At 52.0% G+C, this 18863-nt stretch overlaps 1 protein-coding gene and 1 long non-coding RNA gene across 4 annotated transcripts; both read left to right on the forward strand.

Moving 5' to 3' along the window:
* The first annotated feature begins 1649 nt into the window (after positions 1-1649).
* Positions 1650-18513, forward strand: TMEM114 (transmembrane protein 114). Of its 3 annotated transcripts, XM_006204210.4 has the most exons (4): positions 1650-1898; positions 2202-2282; positions 9921-10058; positions 11396-11689. In XM_006204210.4, the coding sequence occupies exons 1-4, from the start codon at positions 1685-1687 to the stop codon at positions 11626-11628; spliced, it is 666 nt and encodes a 221-aa protein (XP_006204272.1). In that variant the 5' UTR covers positions 1650-1684; the 3' UTR covers positions 11629-11689. The 3 variants fall into 3 exon arrangements, with proteins under 3 accessions (XP_006204272.1, XP_072798357.1, XP_072798356.1); XM_072942256.1 differs by lacking the exons at positions 9921-10058; positions 11396-11689 and adding an exon at positions 18384-18513; XM_072942255.1 differs by lacking the exons at positions 9921-10058; positions 11396-11689 and adding an exon at positions 5145-5326.
* Positions 7706-8310, forward strand: LOC140687035 (uncharacterized). The gene is made up of 2 exons (XR_012061056.1): positions 7706-7938; positions 8076-8310. It is a non-coding gene; the product is annotated as an uncharacterized lncRNA (long non-coding RNA).
* Positions 18514-18863: the final 350 nt, after the last annotated feature.

Here is an 18863-nt window from a genome sequence, read left to right on the forward strand (position 1 = left end):
GTGGAAAGAGTGATGGAGTAGAAGGGTGTGTAAAATCAAGGGGAGGATATGTTCTTGCTGGTGATAGTTCTGTTCAGGGTGCTCCTGCTGCTGCTAATGAAGAGGAGGATGTCAGTGATGATGATAAAAAGGGTGTCCGCAGCAGAGTGGAGTGGCCGCCGGAGATGCCTGACGCCCTGTTCTGAGGAGCAGGCGGTGCGATGGAGCCAGCCAGGCCAAAGAAACAGAAGCAGCCAGAGCGTGAAGAAAAGCGGGTTTTGGGTCTGGTGTCGCTGCGCAGGGAGAACTGGATTTCCACGACTGTGGAGGGACCATCCCCCAGAGATTCTGGCATTGCCCGGGTACCACTGGCTGGAGCAGCAGAAGGCCCTGCCCAAGGGGTCGGGGAGGCAGTGACCCCACAGGGAAGGGGCGCTGTGGCAACCGCTGCACTTGCTGCTCCCCCCAGCACCGCCTGAGCCTCAGCTCGGCATCCAGCAGTTGACTCCACCCAAGCTCTGGTTAATGATCCTCTCCACAATTCATCAACTTTTGGGTCTTGGTGCAATGCTTCCTTAAGAATGTGTCACAAGAGTGCCAAGATTTAGGTCTCTCAGCCATAAGGTCATCTTCCAGGGGCCCCTGGCAGGGCAGCTCCGGGGGCTGGTCATCTCCATCTTCTAGAAGCTTCTTCCCTGTACTGCTTTCTGCCATATGATTATGATTATTTTCTCAACATTCCTTGCGTTGGAAAGGCTCGGAAGCCTACATCATACACTTCTTAAGGGCAGGGGCTGTGTTTGAGTTGTTTACGGCTATATTTGTAATATAAACTATAGTGTCTGTCACATAGCAGGCGCTCAAGAACCACTTCTCGACATAATGAGAGGTTTTATTGTGGTGGTGGTGACGGTAGTACTGGCGGTGGCAGTGAGGGTGAGGAACAAAGACTTTGGGGGTAGGGGTGATGGACTCAGAGGACCCGGCCTAGCCCATTGCTTTAAAAAAGCTTTTATAGAAACCAAATCTGTCTTTTCCCTCTGTAGCCAGCCTAGAAAAATCTACTGAAGGTGGATTTTGGAGGAAGGGTGATTGAAGCTGGAGGGAGAGGCTATTGAGAATTACCTCCAATCCTTAGGGGGACTGTTATGTCCATCCTGTCTGTCCTTCTTACTCCCCCAGTTTGTGAGAAGGCCGCCCTCCCTTCCCCACACCACCCAGTCTTTCGAACTCGGCCAGTGGGGAGCCCGGCGCTGTGCGCAAAGGAGGAGGGGGCGCATGGTTTGCTGCGCCGGGAGCCGCGGGAAGGGCGGCGGAGGGGACTCCTGGAGCACCGGACGGGAAGAAGGAAATTGAGATCATGGTGTCGGGAGAGAGAGGGCTGGAGAGGAAAGGCAGAGGGCCGGCAGAGTAGGGAACAGCTGGGGGTTCGTGGAGAGTGAGGGGAGGGACAGGAGGGAGAAGGGGCTGGGGGAAAGTGAGGAGCGGGCGTGAGAGGGTGCGCTTGGGCTGGGAGTGGAGGGCTGAGGTAGCGTTCAGGCTGGGATGGGGGCTGAGGGAGGAGTCCTTGCAGGTCCTAGCGCGCAGGTGAGGGGCTGAGGGGCGGAGCCAGGGTCGAAGGGAGGGACCGCGGTCCAGAGGCTGGGGTTCCGACTCGAAGCTCGCAGGCGCCGGGGGCGGTGCTGGGTTGGGTTCCGGCTCGGCGATGCGGGTGCACCTGGGCGCGCTGGCCGGCGCGGCGGCGCTGACCGGGGCGCTGAGCTTCGCGCTCCTGGCAGCCGCCATCGGCACGGACTTCTGGTATATCATTGACACCGAGCGGCTGGAGCGGAGCAACCCGGGGGCCCCGGCAGGGGCCGCCAACCGCAGCCAGCTCGAACCTCTGAGCTCGCACTCCGGTCTCTGGCGGACCTGCCGGGGTAAGGATGCACCCAGGGACCCGGGGCGTTGGCGGCCAACGACCCTCGCGTGGCGCACGGCTGGCCTGGAACCTGTTGCTTGGCGCGCACCCCTCCCCCAAGCCCCAGAGCGCAAAACTCGGTGTGTGCGGCGGGAGAGGAAGGTGGGCAGAGGGCTGGGGCTGCCGTCGCCCTTCCGAGAGGTGCTCTAGCTCCTCCGCGCCCGCCCTCCGGCGTGGACCACCCAGGGCGGGTGAGGGCGAAGCCGCGGGCCGGGGTCCGGACTCCGGGGCCCCCGCCAACCGATTCCTCTGCCCCATCCAGTCCAGAGCCCGTGCGCGCCGCTGATGAACCCCTTCTGGCAGGAGAACGTGACCGTCAGCGACTCGAGCCGACAACTTCTCAGTGAGTCCGGGGAGGGTGGGATGAGGGAGAATCCGGGGCTGGACACCAGTTTTGGGAGCTTTTCTCCAAAGAGCAGGCCGGGGCACGGCGGCGGGAGCTGCCGGGGCAGCTTCTGACACCGGCAGGTGGGAAATGGGGTTAGGAGCACGGGGCGCGGCCCTCTTGCTCCACCTGTAACGTTGTGTGGTTGAGGATTCATTCGACAAACGTTGATTGCAGGCTTTCGTGGGTCAGGCAGCGAGCAGGTTATGAAGCCCCAGGCCATGCGCTCAAGGGGCTCGCAGATGAGCTGGCGAGACCGAGGTGGATGTGCGCAGTAATATTTTAGAGTGACAAGCAGCACGAGGGAGCGTGGTGGAAGGCCGAGGAGACACCTGAACCAGACGAGGAGGTGACTGTTGAACAGATAGGTCTCATCCCACAGACCAGAAGGCACAGCCCATGTCGGCCTTCTCTGCATCCTCAGTGTTGAGGACAAGCGCTTGGCAGTAGCAGGGATGCAGTAAATATTTGTTGACTGCTTCAAGGGAGGCAACCAGGAGGCAGAGAACAGCCCCCTCTCCTCAGGGGCCCTGTGCCTGTTGTTCATGGGTGATTTCCCAGTGCCTGGCACAGTGCTTGGAACTCAGTAAAGGCGTGAGGACTGAATGTGAGAAAGCAAACAGGCTGAATAAACACTGGAAGAAGGAGGGATAGAAAAGTAATAGTTGAAGTCACTGAGGCTTGCAGCCGGCCAGATACAAAACTGAACACTTTCCATCTGTGTTTTCATTTAATCCTCATAGACTCCCCACAAAGTTATTGTCATCGCCATTTTAATCTTTGTTTTTCCATTGAGGAAATTGAGGCCCAGAGAGGTACCATAGAAAGAACCTGATGAGGAAATGAGGAAGGACTGAGTTCCACAGACCTTGAAAAGTGTGGGCAGTTTTTGATAGACTTACTGAGGCTTGGGCATGTGACTCGTAAGAATAAAGACAAGACCCCAGCATGGCCCACAAAAGCTTCCAGGATCCCTTTCCAACTCCACTCTCCCCTTTGCTCCTTCCTCATCAACCATGCTGGCCTTGGGCCAGTTCCTGGAATGTGCCAAGTTTCTTCCCGCCACAGGGACTTTGCACATGCTATTCCCACCACCTGGAGTCTTCCTGTTTCCATTGTTCCAACCTGACTTGGTTAGCTCCTACTCATGGCACAGGTTGTGTGACATTTTTAGAGTTAAAGTCTGACTCTTTCGTTAGACCATGAACTCCATGAAGGCAGAGACCATATCCATATTGCCACTGCTGGATTCCCAGTATTTATCATAGAGCCTGGCAGAGTGGTCCACGAGCCAAGGTTTGCTGAGCAGGTGCGAGAGTGAATGCAAACTCTATTATTTAGAGGTAGAACTCAGTCCGTACTTGTTGATTGAATGAGTAAACGAATGAACCAGACCATTTCTCTAAAATCCAGTGGTATGTTGGGAAATATTAAACAACTGGCTCTCTGGGGGAGGGGAGAGTCTTGATTTGTGGCACTTGCCAATTTCTGTGGTGTATATATTCCTATTGTGGTCAATTTTAAGCTGGCAACATGATGTCAACTGATTCCCCAAATGCCTGAAAATGTAACAATTAACTCTGATACAGTCTAGCTCCAGCACACCTCTGTGTAAAGTCCCACTGAGGGAGATGTCCCCCAGATGCCTGGAACCTGAGGGGGTCAAGGAAAGGAAGTGGCCTCACAGACTCTGTCCTCAGCCCCAGGCTGCACCAGGAGGAACTTTGGGTGTTCTCGGAGCACTGCTTCAGGAATAATCAAGAATTTCTGTCCATGAAGTGAGGGAGATGGGGGTCAAATCCCAGCTCAGATCCTTACCAGGACCCTCTGTGATCCTGGGGTAGGCATCTTAACCTCTGAGCCTCAGTTTCCACATCTGTCAATTTTTAAATTTATTTATTATTATTATTTGGGGGTGTGGAAGGGAGGTAATTAGGTTTATTTATTTTTATTGGAGGCACTGGGGATTGAACCCAGGACCTTGTGCATGCTAGGCATACACTCTACTCGGCTATACCCTCCCCTTCCACATCTAGGGTCAGAATGAGACATAGAACCAGGAGGGGGTGTGGTCAAGAGTCCACAAGCTAGCTGGATGAAAAACTTGATCTTACCCAGGACCTCATCTAGTGCCTGGTTGTCGTGGGATCTCTCCGTCGTATGAAGAAATAATTTGATATAAAAGTGCTAGATATGTAGTAAGTGCTCAGTAAACACTAGTCCTCTTTACCATTCCTTCCAGCTTCTCTTAGATGTAGTTACAGCTATGGTGTGCTGGCCCCTGGCTGGGCTGGGTGCTGGCATTCAGTCTAGGGTGAACTGGATGGTTAACTACAGTTGGCACTGGTCTGGACTCTTTGTGAAACTTGGTAATGCACCAACCCTGTGTGCTGCAGGATTTTGAGAAACAGGCAAAACTCACATTCACAGTCTGTTCGTCTGTTCACTCCTTGGATCCAGGTCTAACCCCCAGCTTCACCACCAACTAGATGTGTGGCCCTGGGCAAATTTCTGTACCTCTCTGAGCCTCAGTTCCCTCATGGGCAAAATGAAGGTAACTGTCATCTCCCTTCATAATGTTACTGCGAGGGTGAAACGGGAGAGCGTATTTAAAGAGCCTCACACAGTGTCTGGCCCCTGCATGTCGTAAGTGTTAGCTGCTATTATTACCATTGTATCATCCATGACAGAGAGGAGGCTGCCCCTTCAGACTGCGTGCTTGCCCTGGAGAGAACTTTCCCCCAGAATCTCTATCCCCAGGAAGAGTTTAGAATGTTGTCCAAGTTCTTTTATTATATGAAGATGTTTCATTCCTTTTAGGACCTGCTGCAGAGCCCAGAGAAGAGAGAGGCCAGTTGACAAGCAGCACGTTCTGCGAGTCAGCGTCCTAGACAAAGCTTTGCTGGGGGGTGGGGTATAGGAAAACCCACGGATTCTCCTTCTAAGAAAACCCACGCAGGCAGCCGACTTTGGTACCCAATAAAAATCTTACCTTGCTTGGATATTTTGTCTTCCTGATTAGCTCTGGGGATGCCATAGGTTTGGTTCCTTGGCTAGGGACTGGAATTAATTTTGCTGAGGGGCAGGGAATGGTCATCAAATTCAGCACAGTTTAGATAAAAGAGCCATAGTCTAGAACCAACCAGGCTAGCTGTATCAGCCAGGAGTGTCTTGGTGGCAAGTGACAGAAACTCAAATTATACTCATTTTAGCCAGAAAATTGCTGGTCCACTAACTGAAAAGCTCGAGCCTGCTGGGATCCAGAGAACTAAACTCAACTTCTTTCCTGTCCTTTCTGGGCTTTGCTTCTGTCTGGGTTCCGCATTCAGCTAAATCTCCTCCGGTCTTGGCAACCAAGCAGAACGAGCCCGTTGACCAATAATTCTGCAAAACCTCCAGGCAGGTCTCTCACTGGGCCAGACCGGATCACATTCCCAGGTCTGAACCAATCACTGTGGCCAAGGGGATGGATTGTGCTGATTGGCCAGGCTGAGTCAAGCGCCTCTTGTAGCACGTGTCCAGGTGGGGTCAGCCTCATCATAGATAAGGGCCCACTTCTCACCAGCCGTGGGACTTCTGGCCAGTCACCTGCTTCCATAAATGGGCTGTTTTGAGAGGAAATTAGATCATATAAGCAAAGCACTCAGCATGGTACTACCTAAAGTTCTCCAGTTGTGGTCTCCTCCTGCTCCAAGTCATATTGCCTCCCTAAGCCTCAGGCTTCTCATCTGTAAAACGGAGCTAATCACATTTGTTTGTTTACTTGGCACATACTTATTGCACTCCTGGCACTGGGCTAGCTGCCAGGGACAGATCGTGGTGAGACTGGTGGGGTCCCTGCCACATAGAACTTAGTGGAACTTAGTGTCTAGTGTAGGAGACAGATAATAAACACATGGACCAATGAATAAATAAGCAAAAAATGGCTTCAATTAGTAGTAAGTGTCACAAAGAGAATACAACAGGCATGTAATAAAAGGTGGTGGGGAAAACTTTCAATGGAGTGGTTGAAGGGCAATAAAATAAGTCAGTGCTTCGAGAACAGGTGCTGTGTGCCAGACCCTGTCCTTCGCTCTTTACATGTTTCAACCCATTTAATCTTCAAAACAGTTCCATGATCCTCCTTACTTTTCAAATGAGGAAACTGGGGCACAGAGAGGTTAGGTAACTTAACAAGGTTCGCACAGTAACTGCTGGATTTGGGATTTGGACTCAGGCAGTTTCTACTCTTTTGGAGTGATGCTATACTGAGTGTAATTTCAGTAGAACACGAGTGTGCTAAGATCAGAGGCCGTGGCAGTCCAGAGGAAAAGTTCTTAGCCTGTTTCTTGCATTCTGAGTCCCATTCTCCCACACTGCCTCCTTCAGTGTTTTATTTTTTTCTAAGAAGACTGTTATCAGGTACATCTTGCTATGCAACAAGCCCCAGGCCTAAAAGCTGGATTTCTCCTTAGCGTGGCTCATGGAACTACGTGTGACCCCTGCTCATCTCTCCAGGGGTAAGAGATACAGGCGTGCTTCCTGATACCTTCTGCTATGGGGTCCTGGTACATCCCCCACCTCTCATACTGTCCTCCACCTCTCAGCCCTCATCTTACCTCCAGGTCTCAGCTGAGATCTCCCCCAGCCCTTCCTAACTTCTAGGCTGGGTTAAGCACCCCTAAACTTTGTCAGCTTTGTTAGTGGTTCTCTTCCAGCTCTGACACCTCACAGCTCATCAATCTTGAGCAACTGATGTAAGTACCCTGAACTTCAGTTTTCTCATCTGTGAAATGGGAATTAAAAACTCCTACCTGGTGGAGCCTCAGGTATTTGAGGACAAGAAAGGAAAAATTATTCTCACATTCAGTGCTCATGACAGCTTGGCAAATCAGAGCCCATGGTCCAACTGACAGGTGAGGAAATGGGCTTTTAAGAGATAATGTTTGCCTGGTAAGAGATGGAGTCAGGATTTGAAGCCAGATCTTTGTAGAGTCCGGCTCTTTTCCATATCGCAACATCGCACCTTGGAGATCATGAAATAACTAAGATGCAGCCCCCATCCTCAAGGAAGCCATGTTCTGGTGACAACAGACTCCAAACTTTACAAAAATTGAAAAAGAAAAATCCACTTCCTTACCAGGTGTAATAGGACTGAATAGCTCTGAGCATCTCCTGGAGTCTCAGTCACACTGAAAGATAATGACATTTCACCCTTTGGGAAAAAGTTCCCGGGACTTTCTTCTTTTGCCAGCGCTTCTGATGTTTCTGGAGAATGACACATCTCTGTTCTCTTTAAGAGCAGAACTATTACTTCACTCACCACCCCGGGGCGTCCTGACCTCGTAAGCATTCCGGAAGCCTGGTTTTCCCAGTGAGCTGTTCTTCAAACAGTGTGATAATGGAACATTCACAGTTTTCCTTGGCTTGAACATCTTGGCTTTTTTCTGATTTGCTTCTCCTTGAAACAATGTATTTCTGAGTCAAAAAGATCTCCTGCACCTGGGTACCCATTTGCTCTTGATGAAACAATGACATGTCAACATTATCAATATTATTCATTCTATTCTGTAATCTTAGCTCTCAAGTGTTGAGCTCCTACTGTCTTGGACTGAAAGGCACCGCTCCCCAAAAGGTATGTCCACGTCGTAATCCTTGGTACCTGTGAATGGGACCTCACTTGGAAAAAGAGTCTTTGCAGATGTAATTGAGTTAAGGCTCTTGAGATGAGATCACTGAAGATTAACTCATGGGCTTGAAATCCTACGACAGGTATCCTTGTAAGAAAAGGAGCATCACAGAGGACAGAAAAGAAGTTCATAAGAAGAGGGAGGTAGACACTGGAGCCAAGGAAGGCCAGGGATTGCCAGCAATGCCCAGAAGCCGGAAGAAGGGAGGAAGGATCCTCCCCTAGAGCCTCTGGAGGGAGCGCAGTTCTGCCGACACCATGATTTTGGACTTAGGGCCTCGAGAACTGTGACAGAATAAATCCCTGCTGCTACTCAGACACCTAGTTTGCAGTAATTTGTCATGCCAGCTCCAGGAAATGAGAACTGCCACCTCATCTATAGAAGTGCCCCCTGCTCACCACCCAGCCCATTTTTGTGCATCATCACACTCATTACCTTGGTGACACGTGGTCTGGAATTATTCCCTTTGTTTCCTGAAGGTCTGTCTCCTGTACTGGACTGTGGTCTCCATTAGGGCAGAGACTTTGTCCCCTGCAGCGTCCCCAGGCCCTACGTGGCCCATAGACATTTGTTTCTGAATGAGATGTGGCTGGAGATGGGAGACACTTCCAAGTAGCACAGAATGCGGAATCAATATTCGTGTCCCCAGATGGCAGTCCTGAAAATCAAAAAATAACAAAGACTAAGGCACATGAAAAAAAAGAAAAACCACCAAAACCCCCCAAAAAACTAAACCAAATTTCAGCAGGAGATCTTACAACGCTCCCAGGGGGAGACCCAGTTCTTGCCCAGACATTTAATTGAACGAGTGCGTGGAGGCAGCCGGCAGCGTGTCTGGGGACCTCACGTGTGGGGCTGTCGGGCCCAACCAACTCCAGGAAACCTCATTAATTTCCAAGTGAGAAATGATTTCATTTCTCAGCCATCGTCTGGGGGCAATGCCGTGCAGGGGACAGATCTTACCGAGCCAGGTTCCCACACCAGCTGCTGTGCGTCCTTGCCCAAGATTTTTCCTTAAGAAAGGAGGGAACGAAGGAGGGGAGGGAGGGAGGGAAGGAGGAAAGACAACTACAGGTCTTGTCCCCTGTGATCACATTTTGTGCTGCGACAGCCCTGGGAGGGAGATCAGCCTTGTTTCCTTGATTCGCCAAGGAAGAGACTTGAAGACAAGGACCCTTGTCCCTAATGAGGTCACATTCAGGGGTACCTGCTGGACGTGAATTTGGGAGCCACCTTTCAACCCACTACATCCCTCTGCTGTCTACTCTCAGTATAGCGACCAGGGCGACCTCTAGAAACTGAAGTTAAATCCTCTGATTCTTCTGCCCTAAACTGTCTGGTGGCCCCATCTCATTCAGAGAGACGTTCAGAATCTTCGCCCCCTCCCTTCTGCACGGCTGCCTCCCTCCCCTCCTTCAGGTCTTGCCTCGAATGTCACCTCCTCAGTGGAGCCACTGCTCTGGCCCCTCCCCTACTTTATTCACTCCCCTCCTCATGCGTCTGTCACCGTCTCTCAACTCTGTCGTTTATTGGTTCGCTGCCTGACTCCACGCACTAGAACGTCAGCCCCACCAGGGCAGGAGTCTTGGCGGATCTGCCGCTGAATCCACCGAGCCGGGGACGGCGCCTGGCACAGAGCCTGCACTCCACACGCATTTGCTGGATGAATAAGCGAATGAGTGACAGTACCTCACAGGGTGCGTGAGAATTAAGTGAGATGATACTTACACAGCACAAAGCCTGGCACGGTTGAACCTCGGTAACTGTTGTTATTTATTAATAACATGATCATTATCGGCATTAGTAGTAGCAGTAGTGTTAATTTCCCCCCCAGTATTTGGGTGCTGGCCCACAGGAGGTGCTCCGTGAATGTTTGCTGACTGACTGAAGGATGTTAGTAACTGGCCGTCCTCCTCTCTCCCCTAAGCCATGCACGGGACCTTCGTGATTCTGCTGCCACTCAGCCTGATCCTGATGGTTTTTGGGGGGATGACGGGGTTTCTGAGCTTCCTCCTGCGAGCCTCCCTCCTCCTCCTGCTCACGGGGACCCTCTTCCTCTTTGGAGGTAGGTGCCCACCCTGCACAGGGCCTGGGTTCCGGGAGGGGCTGCACACAAACACCCAGAAGGGAAAGAGGGTGAGGGTACCATCACCTCTAGGGCTTGGTCCCCCCTCCCGTGACCTCACAGCTGGAAGCGATGAGTGCTTTCCAGCCCAGGTCCCTGGGTCTATGGTCCCAGGAGAGAAGCAGTGGGGTGAGAGCAGGTTCTGAGAATTGTCTTCATTATTTCACAAAAGAAGCTGTGTTGTGAGAGCTTCCGCGTCAGGGCTGCGGGCTAGCAGGAGATCCTCACTCTCTCATGTGCCCCTGCCATCCTGAATTGAGTTTAATCGATTAAATGCTGTCCTGACACGTGATTGATTAAAATCAGGCAATGGCTGGATTTCATAGATGGGATTCAGCACAAGGCTGGTCATTTTTTGAGATTAGCAGATTATGGGATTAGCAGAGTTTGCAATTAGCAGATACAAACTACTAGATATAAAATAGACAAATAAGGTTCTACTCTATAACACAGGGAACCACATTCAATATCTTGTAATAATCTATAATGAAAAAAAATTAAACTGAATCACTTTGCTAAACACCAGAAACTAACACAACATTGTAAATCAACTCTACTTCAATAAAATAAAAAAACTAAAAACAAAACAAAAAGAAGAACAGTGATGACACATACACTTGAGGGGAAAAAATAAAAGGAATGCTTGGAGGTGAGAATGCCTTGAGGCTCCATCTCCTCCAACCACCTGCTATTATTAGTATTGGCATTTATAATTCACTGAGTGACTCATTCTCCAAACAGCACCTCCCCAGTAGAATTCTCCCTGATGGAGAAATTCTGTAATTTGTCACGAATCAGGCTACAAGCACCTGATGTGTGGCGAGTGCCAATGAGGGGCTGAGACATTCATTTAAATTAATTTAAGTTTAAATAGCCACGTGCGCCAATGCCTATGGGACTGGATGGCGCATTTTAATTAAACACAGATGGAGACTCGCTGTGTGCTAGGTGCTGTTCTGGGTGCTGGCAAATCCAAGGTGAGCCCTTTGAGAACTCACAATTGGGGCAGACGGACATTTGTTAAGTTTGCTTGTTTCATAAATAAATGCAAAATTGCAGCTCTGCCTGGGGCAGTGATGGAGGGCTGGGCGGTGCTGTGAATCAACGGGGGTGTGCCCAGCTCCAGCGGGTGGGCGGAAGGTGGGCGGAATCTACAGGCGCTGGGATGCGGGGATGGATGGGAGTTACTGTGGCAGGAGGGGAGGAGGATGCCCTGGGCAGAGGGGCCAGCAGTGGGAGGGAGGGGTTTGATCTACTCTCCTCTGTCGCCCTTGCAGCCCTAGTGACCCTCGCTGGCATCAGCATCTACATCGCATATTCAGCCGCCGCCTTCCGGGAGGCGCTGTGTCTCCTGGAGGAGAAGGCCCTCCTGGACCAGGTGGACATCCGCTTTGGCTGGTCCCTGGCCCTGGGCTGGATCAGCTTCGTCGCCGAGTTGCTCACTGGGGCAGCCTTCCTGGTGGCAGCCCGCGTGCTGAGCCTGAGACGGAGGCAGGACCAGGCCATCTGAGCCTGGATGCCTGGTCGTGGTGGGAGGGAGAGGCTTGGCCTGGGGGCCTCATGGACCCATCCAGGTGGGCTGTGGCCTCCTCTTGCACAAAGGCCACCACCTGAGAGCTGCTGTGGACTGAGCTCTCGGCCTGGCTGTCATCTCAGTGCTGCCTGGCGGGGTATGTGCTGAGTCCATGCACGTGTGCATCCGTGTGGGCTGGAGGAGGCCAAGGGAGTGCGGAATCCATCAAAAAAACAGAAACACCCTCTTCGTAATATACAGAACTTACCAACTGCAACCTCCCTGTGCCTCCTCCAGCTTCATTTCATCCTTACCTCTGCCCTTTGTATGAGCTGCTCTTCTTTGTTAAGGAAATGGAGGACCAGAGAGGTTAGGTACGTTTTGAAAAGACACACAGCAAGCTAGTGGGATAATCTTGGCACTCTCTCCAAGATCAGCACTCTCTCCTTTATCACAGCTTTTCTGAGCAGGTCCGTGGCCAGCTGGCTGCCATGCGGTTCCTGTGTGTAGAGGATGCTGCATCTCAGACACTGGGCTCCATGCTTCACATGACCTGGAACCAGGCAGGAGGGCACTGTGGGAAACCCTGAGGGAAGACAGCGGAGATCTGGGCTTCTCAGCAAGCAGGTGGCAGATGTGTCCTCTCTGACCCCAGCCAGGCTCAGGCTCACCTGGTCGAGTCCTGAGTCTCGAGCAGAAAAGGCTCAGTTGGTGTGATGATTCTCAGTGGCCAGAGACTTGCTTTTGAAACAACACAGAGTCATCCCGGAGATGAAAGCCCCTCTTGGACAGTCAGGTAGTCAGTGGTCCCCTTCATGCGTCACTTCATAGATGTCAGGAGGCCTCTGAGGGAGGAGCTGAAGGATCAGCAAGCTGGCGACCAGCAGGCAGGGAGACAGGCAAACCTGTGATGCCCAAGACAGACTCACCAGCAAGCTCACCAGGAGAGGGAAGAATCACTAGCACTCACAGTGCAGAAGAATAATCCTTATAATCTTGCCGTGATTGTCACTCTGACATCACCCTCACCACGACGTCATTACTTTCACTCTGACATCACCATCCTGACCGTGACATCATTACCTTCACTCTGACATCCTCCTCCTCATCAGAGCATGACCATCGCCGTGACTTCCTCGTCCTCCCCACGGCATGATCATTCTCACAGCTGACATCCATTGTGTCATCCCCTGCTATGCACCTGCACTGCTCTACATGCCCATCCGTCAACCAGTCGTTCAACAAACACCCACTGGAAGCCCGTTTCATGCTAGTGACCCTGCCAGAACAAGCCCTTGCTCTCTGAGCTGCCACATCATTGAGGAGAGATGGAGGCAGATGAAACATATGGTTGTTGGCGAAGACTATGGAGATAAGCGGTGCAGGGTTCAGGTGAGGGAACTGAGGCACGGACGGGTTAGGGAGAGAAAGAGGTACAACTGGGACTGAAATTCAGATCTGCCGGATTCCAAGATGACTCTTTCCATTTCTGCCGACCCTGTCTGCTCGTGGGTTCAGGATATTGCTGCTGCTTCCCTTTTGGTCTTGCTGGAAAAGCATAAACTGAATGGACTGCTCACAAGCCCCGCCCTGTGGTGAGTGAGGACGGTTGCAAAATCAGTTACTAGGCTGGGCAAAAGAGATGAAAAAAGTTTTCACAAAGTGAGAGCAACCGTGCTAGTGAGAGGGTGGTCTTTGCCGCCACCTGCTGGGCATATGGTAGAACTGCGTCAGAGGCTGGACTTGATCTCAAATTGGTCCAAGGACATTTGTTTTCAGCCCTGAGTGTCCAGCAATAGATTAACACTGTAGGGCAGGAGTTCTCAACTGAGGAGATTCGCTGCTCCCTCTCTACCTGGGGCTTTTGGGGATGTCTGGACACAATTTTGGTAGTCATCACTGGGAACGAGTGCTACTGGCATCTAGAGGGTATGCTCAACGTCCACAGTGCACAGAACGCCCCCACGACAAAGGCTTACCTACTCCACGTGCCAGCAGCGCCCAGGGTGAGAAACCCTGCTAGAAGAATGGAAAGGAGTAACAGGAGAAAGCACATGTGTACTCAAGGAACTGACAACATAGTTGAAAATAATCTCATGCGTTCAATAAATATTTCCTAAACACCTGCTATGTGTCAAGAACTCTTCTGGGGTCTGAGGACACGTTAGTGGGGATGGATGACAAGACCCCTGCCGTTAAGTGGAAACAGACGGTACATACATGAACCAAGAGTACGTATGAGAAATTCACATAGTGAAGAAAACAGTGTCATGAGATGGAGGCTGGCTGGGAGGCACTACTCTAGGAAGGATAGTCAGGGAGGGCCTCTTGGAGGAGGTGGCATTGTGCTGAAACTCAAATGAGAAACCTGCCATGTGGGGAAACATCAGACCAGGCAAGTGACAGCAAGTGCAAAGGTCCCGAGGTGGGAAAAACCTTATGTGTTTGAGGAAAAGTAAGAAGGAGCGTCGAGGGAGAATGGTAAGAAGTGAAGTTAGAGAGGTGAGAAGGAGGCAGAGGAGGTGGACTGGGTGGTGCCCATGGTCCAAGGTAGGAGGTGCTGGTGATTAAGCTGGATTTGGGATTCTATTCTATCCCATCCCATCCCATCTCATTCCTATTTGGGAGCAATGGGACACCTCCAGAGATGGTGCAGAGGTGCATTGGCTTGAAGACAACAGTTCTCAACCCACATTTCACATTAGCATCATCCAGGGACTTTAAAATAAAACCAAACTTCTAGCAACTGAGCCCAAAGGAATCAAAACCTCAAAAGTGGGCTTGGGCACTGGTATTTTAAAAAAGTTCCCCACATGACTGTGCTGTGCAGTGAGGGTGAGAACCATAGCTGAAGACCCTTTGTCCCACTCCTGAGCATGTATCAGGAGAAAACTCTAATTTGAAAAGATACATGGCCCCCAACATTCATAGCAGCACTATTTACAATAGTCAAGACATGGAAACAATCTAAATGTCCATTGACAGATGACTGGATAAAGAAGATGTGGTATATGTATTATACAATGGAATACTACTCAGCCATAAAAAGAAGAAAACAATGCCATTGGCAGTAACATGGATAGACCTAGAGATTACCATACTAAGTGAAGTAAGTCAGACAGAGAAAGACAAATACCATATGATATCACTTGTATGTGGAGACTTAAGAAATGATACAAATGAGCTTATTCACAAAACAGAAGCATACTTATAGAAAACAAACTTATGGTTACCAAAGGGAAAGGGAGTGGGAAGGGATAAATTGGGAGTTTGTGATTAACAGATGCACTCTACTGTCTATAAAATAAATAACAAAGTCCTACTGTATAGCATAGGGAACTATGTTCAATATCTTGTAGTAACCTATAATGAAAAAATATATATATACAACTGAATCACTATGCTGTACACCAGAAACTAACACAACATTGTAAATCAAATATGCTTCATTAAAAAAAAACTCAAATGCTGAGAAATCCAACAACTGAAAAAAAAAAAGATCCTTTGGTCTGGTGAGTGGAGAGCAGAAGGCAGAGAGGGGCTTCTCCCATCATGCAGGCGAGAGATGAAAGAGCTCGGACCAGGTGGAGGCATGGCTTAGATTCAGGGTGGGCTCTGAGGACTGAGGGGAGGTGACTTTTACTTATAAAAAGGTAAACAGGACAAGAAGGAGGGGTGAGCAGGTGCATCCCCTTTGCTGTGGGACCTCAGCCCGGGCCTGTGTGCTTTGCTCCATATCTGGCTGGACCCCCTGCCATGGACAGTCCATGGTACTGGGCCACTCCCCTCTCAGAGGGGACTCTACCTGGCAGTGAAGAGTCATTCATTCACTCGTCCATTAATCTGTCATTTACTCACTGATTCATCCATCCTCCCTCCATCCATCCCTCCATCCATCCATGAAGTTGTTCATCATTTATATATTCATGCACTCATTCATTCATCTCTTCATTCACTTCTTCACTCATACACTCATTTATTCATCTGCTCATTCAGTCATTCCCTAATTCATACACTTGTCATTGACTTGTTCGCTTATCCATCCATCACTCATTCCCTCATGGCTTCACTCACTCATACATTTATCACTCTGTTCACTCATTCGTTTAACAACTATTTACTGGAGGTCTGATGTACTGTTTGGAAAACTGGGGATTTAGCCGTGAACAAAAGTGGCCAAAACCCCTGTCCTCACAGAGCTGACATGTTTGAGACAGACAACCAACATTATGGGTAAAACAGGGTAAGCCACCTAGGAAGAGGTTCTACAATGAAGTGGAGGAGGGGACAGGGACAGGTGTTCAGGGAGTGTGACCTAGGCAGTGTCCCATATGGTGCTCTGCTGAGCAGGACTGAAGGACCTCTTGGACCTAATTTCACATTGATTAATCAGTTCATGAGCGTTTTCTGGGCCCTGACTGTAGGGTCAGGGAGGGGAGTCTCCCTGGAGGCTAGACAGAGGAGGCTGAGTGAAGACGCAGCCTCAGTGTCCCCAAGCTGACCTCGTGCCTCTTCCCAGAGAGGAACCTCAGTGCTGAGAGGATCCCGCACACGGCGAGGGGAGGAGTCCAGGGGAGCCCAGATCTCGCAGAGCAGACACCGCTGCCCCATTTTGCAGATGAGGAGCCTGAGGACCCGGAAGGAGAGGACTCCCTACCGGTGGGAGAACCAGGACCCAGACCCCTGTCTCACCCAGTGTTGTCATCTGTTTTCCTCCTCTGACAGCCCGGGGCGGCTGGCTCCCCTCACTAAGAGTCAGTGGCCTGGATTTCACTTACAGGAAAAAAGGGAGCAACCCTTGGTCTTGCTTATCCTCTCCATGAACGGCCACTTGTCTTTTCCCAGCACTTGACACCCAAAGGCTGGGACGCTGATACGAGGCCTCTGCGAACGCTGGGGAGACACATCGCCTCTGCCCTGTTCTGACAGCGGCCTGCGCGTTCCCAAGTATTTACAATTAGGTCCCCCTGGAGCGTATGGAGGATGGGGGTGGGTGGTAGGGAGAGACAGAGGGAAGGACAGAACAACAGGTGGACACACACACACAAACAAGAGACCCAGAGAGACGACACACGAAGACCCAGAGAAACACGCAGTAGAAGAGATAAAGACAGGCAGAAACAGGGAGGGCTGGACAGCAGGCTGCGGAAGACAGTGAAGGATGGGGCTGCGTCCCGAGAGGGAGAAGAGAGAAAGGGGAAAGAAGGGCGGAGACCCCGAGGGAGGAACAGAGAGAAATGGGAAGCAGAAAAAACCAAGAAACGGACAACGAAAAACCAGAAACGCGGAGGACTCAGGCAGCGGCGAGACTCTCGGATTCAGAGGGTGGCGGAAAGAAAGGCGACCCTGAGCTTGTCCCTCGCTGGCAGGCAACCTGGGGAGACCCCCTGCAGCCCGCAAGGCGGCGCAAACCCGCAGCCCTCCTTCCACCAACGGCCCCGGAGCCCTGGCTTTCCCCCTTCCCGGGACAGACCGGTCACCTGGCTCGGGGGGTGGGGGTAGGGGGGAGTCCCCGACGCTCTGGAATTTGAAGGCCTCTTGGGATGCAGGGGCTACTGGACTGGGAACGGATGAGGAGGAAAAAGAGACCGGAGAAGCAGGAAGACTGGGATGAGGAGGCGCAAAGACGCAAACAGCATCCACTCTGCACACCAGGCACTCCTCGCCCGCGTGATGGGGCTGGATTCTCACAGCAGCCCCGAGGCCGGCGGGGCGGGCCCCGGGCTGCAGATCGGGACGCACAGCCTCCGGGAGGCCGGTGGCCCGCCGGCTACCACACAGTCCTCCGCGCAGAGCCAGGCTTCAGAGCAGGGTCATCGATGCCCAAGCTCTGCTTCTCTGCTTTGTGTGGTCCCACCTGCATTTCACCTCTTCTCTGATTCTCCTGGGCGGGGGCCTACATTTTATTCTCAACCTTGTTACATCAGCCGTGGGGGCCGTGGGAGGACGCAGCCCCAGGGGCGCAGCCCGTGCTTGGCCGTCTCCGTCTGTCGTCCTGCGTGCTGGGTGGGTCCGGCCGCTGGAGGAAGGGGTTTCTCCAAGGTGCTTGGGAAAGGAAGATGCCTGTCCCAGTCTCTCACCATCGCGGTTGCCCAAACCTCTGTCCTGGAGGATAGCAGATGCTTCTCCAGCAGGGGCTCCAAGACCCCACCAGGATCGCATCTCAGCCCAGCTTGGACTAGGGAGCCGTGAGACATCAAGAGAGGTCCGAGGAAGGCCGGAGCAGCCTGATGCACCTACTCCAGCTCAGGGGTGTGGCTGTGGGGAGGTCCCTGCCTCCCTCTGGGCCTGTGTCTTCTTGCCTGTAAAACGGTCCCGTCTATTGTCCTTCCCAAGCCCTCTTTAACCAATTCAGTCCCACAAATGTCTCCTGAGAGCCTTTTTGTGCCAAATCATCTGCCACGTAGTGGGGACGCACCAGTGAGCAAAACAGATTGTCACGAGGTCCCGATAAATCTGTCAGTTGCGGATGTGATTTTGAGGTCTAGGAAGTCCTGCTTCGGGGCATGGCATCCACTGTTCTGCTGGCCTTCTGGTGGCCAGAGTTATCCCACCACCCTCTCTTGTAAGCAGGGGCCCCCACTCAGGGGAGGAGAGACTTTGTGAGGCCGAGGCGGCCAGGAGGTGTGGTTTAGGGAAGCTGGGGTGCGGGGTCGGGCAGCCCCGTACCTGGGAGCTCCCCCCTCTACTTCACAGATGTGTGACTTGGGGAAGTTCCTTCTCCTTTTTGAGCCCGTTTCTCATCTACCCAGCGGCTGTGTGCTTGTCACAGGAGGACTGACAGATGGCAAAAGAGGAAGCCACCTCACCGCTGCTCAGATGTCCCAGACTGTCCCTGGGAAGCATCTCCCCAGTGCTCAGCCATGAGTCACTGTCATTTGCTCCGGCCTCTTGTAGAAGACTCCCGGGAACACCGTTTAGGGGGGGACACCCAGCACGCAGGCCCTTCTCACACCACGGAGCACTTCAGAGTTCTCCACTCAGGCTCCTGCTTCCCATCTGAGCCTTGCTGCTGCCCTGCAAGGAGTGGGCAGCCGCCACGGTCCCCGCTGAGGACACACCTGCAGAGGCTCAGTGAGGCCGAGGATGCGCCAAGGTCGTCGACCAGCACTGAGACTCAGCACTGGTCTTCTGAAGTCTGAGCCAGGCCCCAGGCTTCTGCCTGGCCGCCCAGTATCTGGGTCTGGGGACCCCCTGTGGCACCGGCTGTGGCGCGGCTGCACCTGGGACTC

This window comes from Vicugna pacos, chromosome 18 (genome assembly GCF_048564905.1).
Source record: "Vicugna pacos chromosome 18, VicPac4, whole genome shotgun sequence".
Classification (NCBI taxonomy): domain Eukaryota; kingdom Metazoa; phylum Chordata; class Mammalia; order Artiodactyla; family Camelidae; genus Vicugna; species Vicugna pacos.

What these genes read in the sequence shown, in the direction of transcription:
- TMEM114 (XM_006204210.4), top strand. Translation starts at nt 1,685, where the DNA reads ATGCGGGTGCACCTGGGCGCGCTGGCCGGCGCGGCGGCGCTGACCGGG. An exon ending in CTCGAGCCGACAACTTCTCA is followed by an intron (nt 2,283 to 9,920) that starts GTGAGTCCGGGG and finishes CTCTCCCCTAAG; the next exon opens with CCATGCACGGGACCTTCGTG. An exon ending in GACCCTCTTCCTCTTTGGAG is followed by an intron (nt 10,059 to 11,395) that starts GTAGGTGCCCAC and finishes TCGCCCTTGCAG; the next exon opens with CCCTAGTGACCCTCGCTGGC.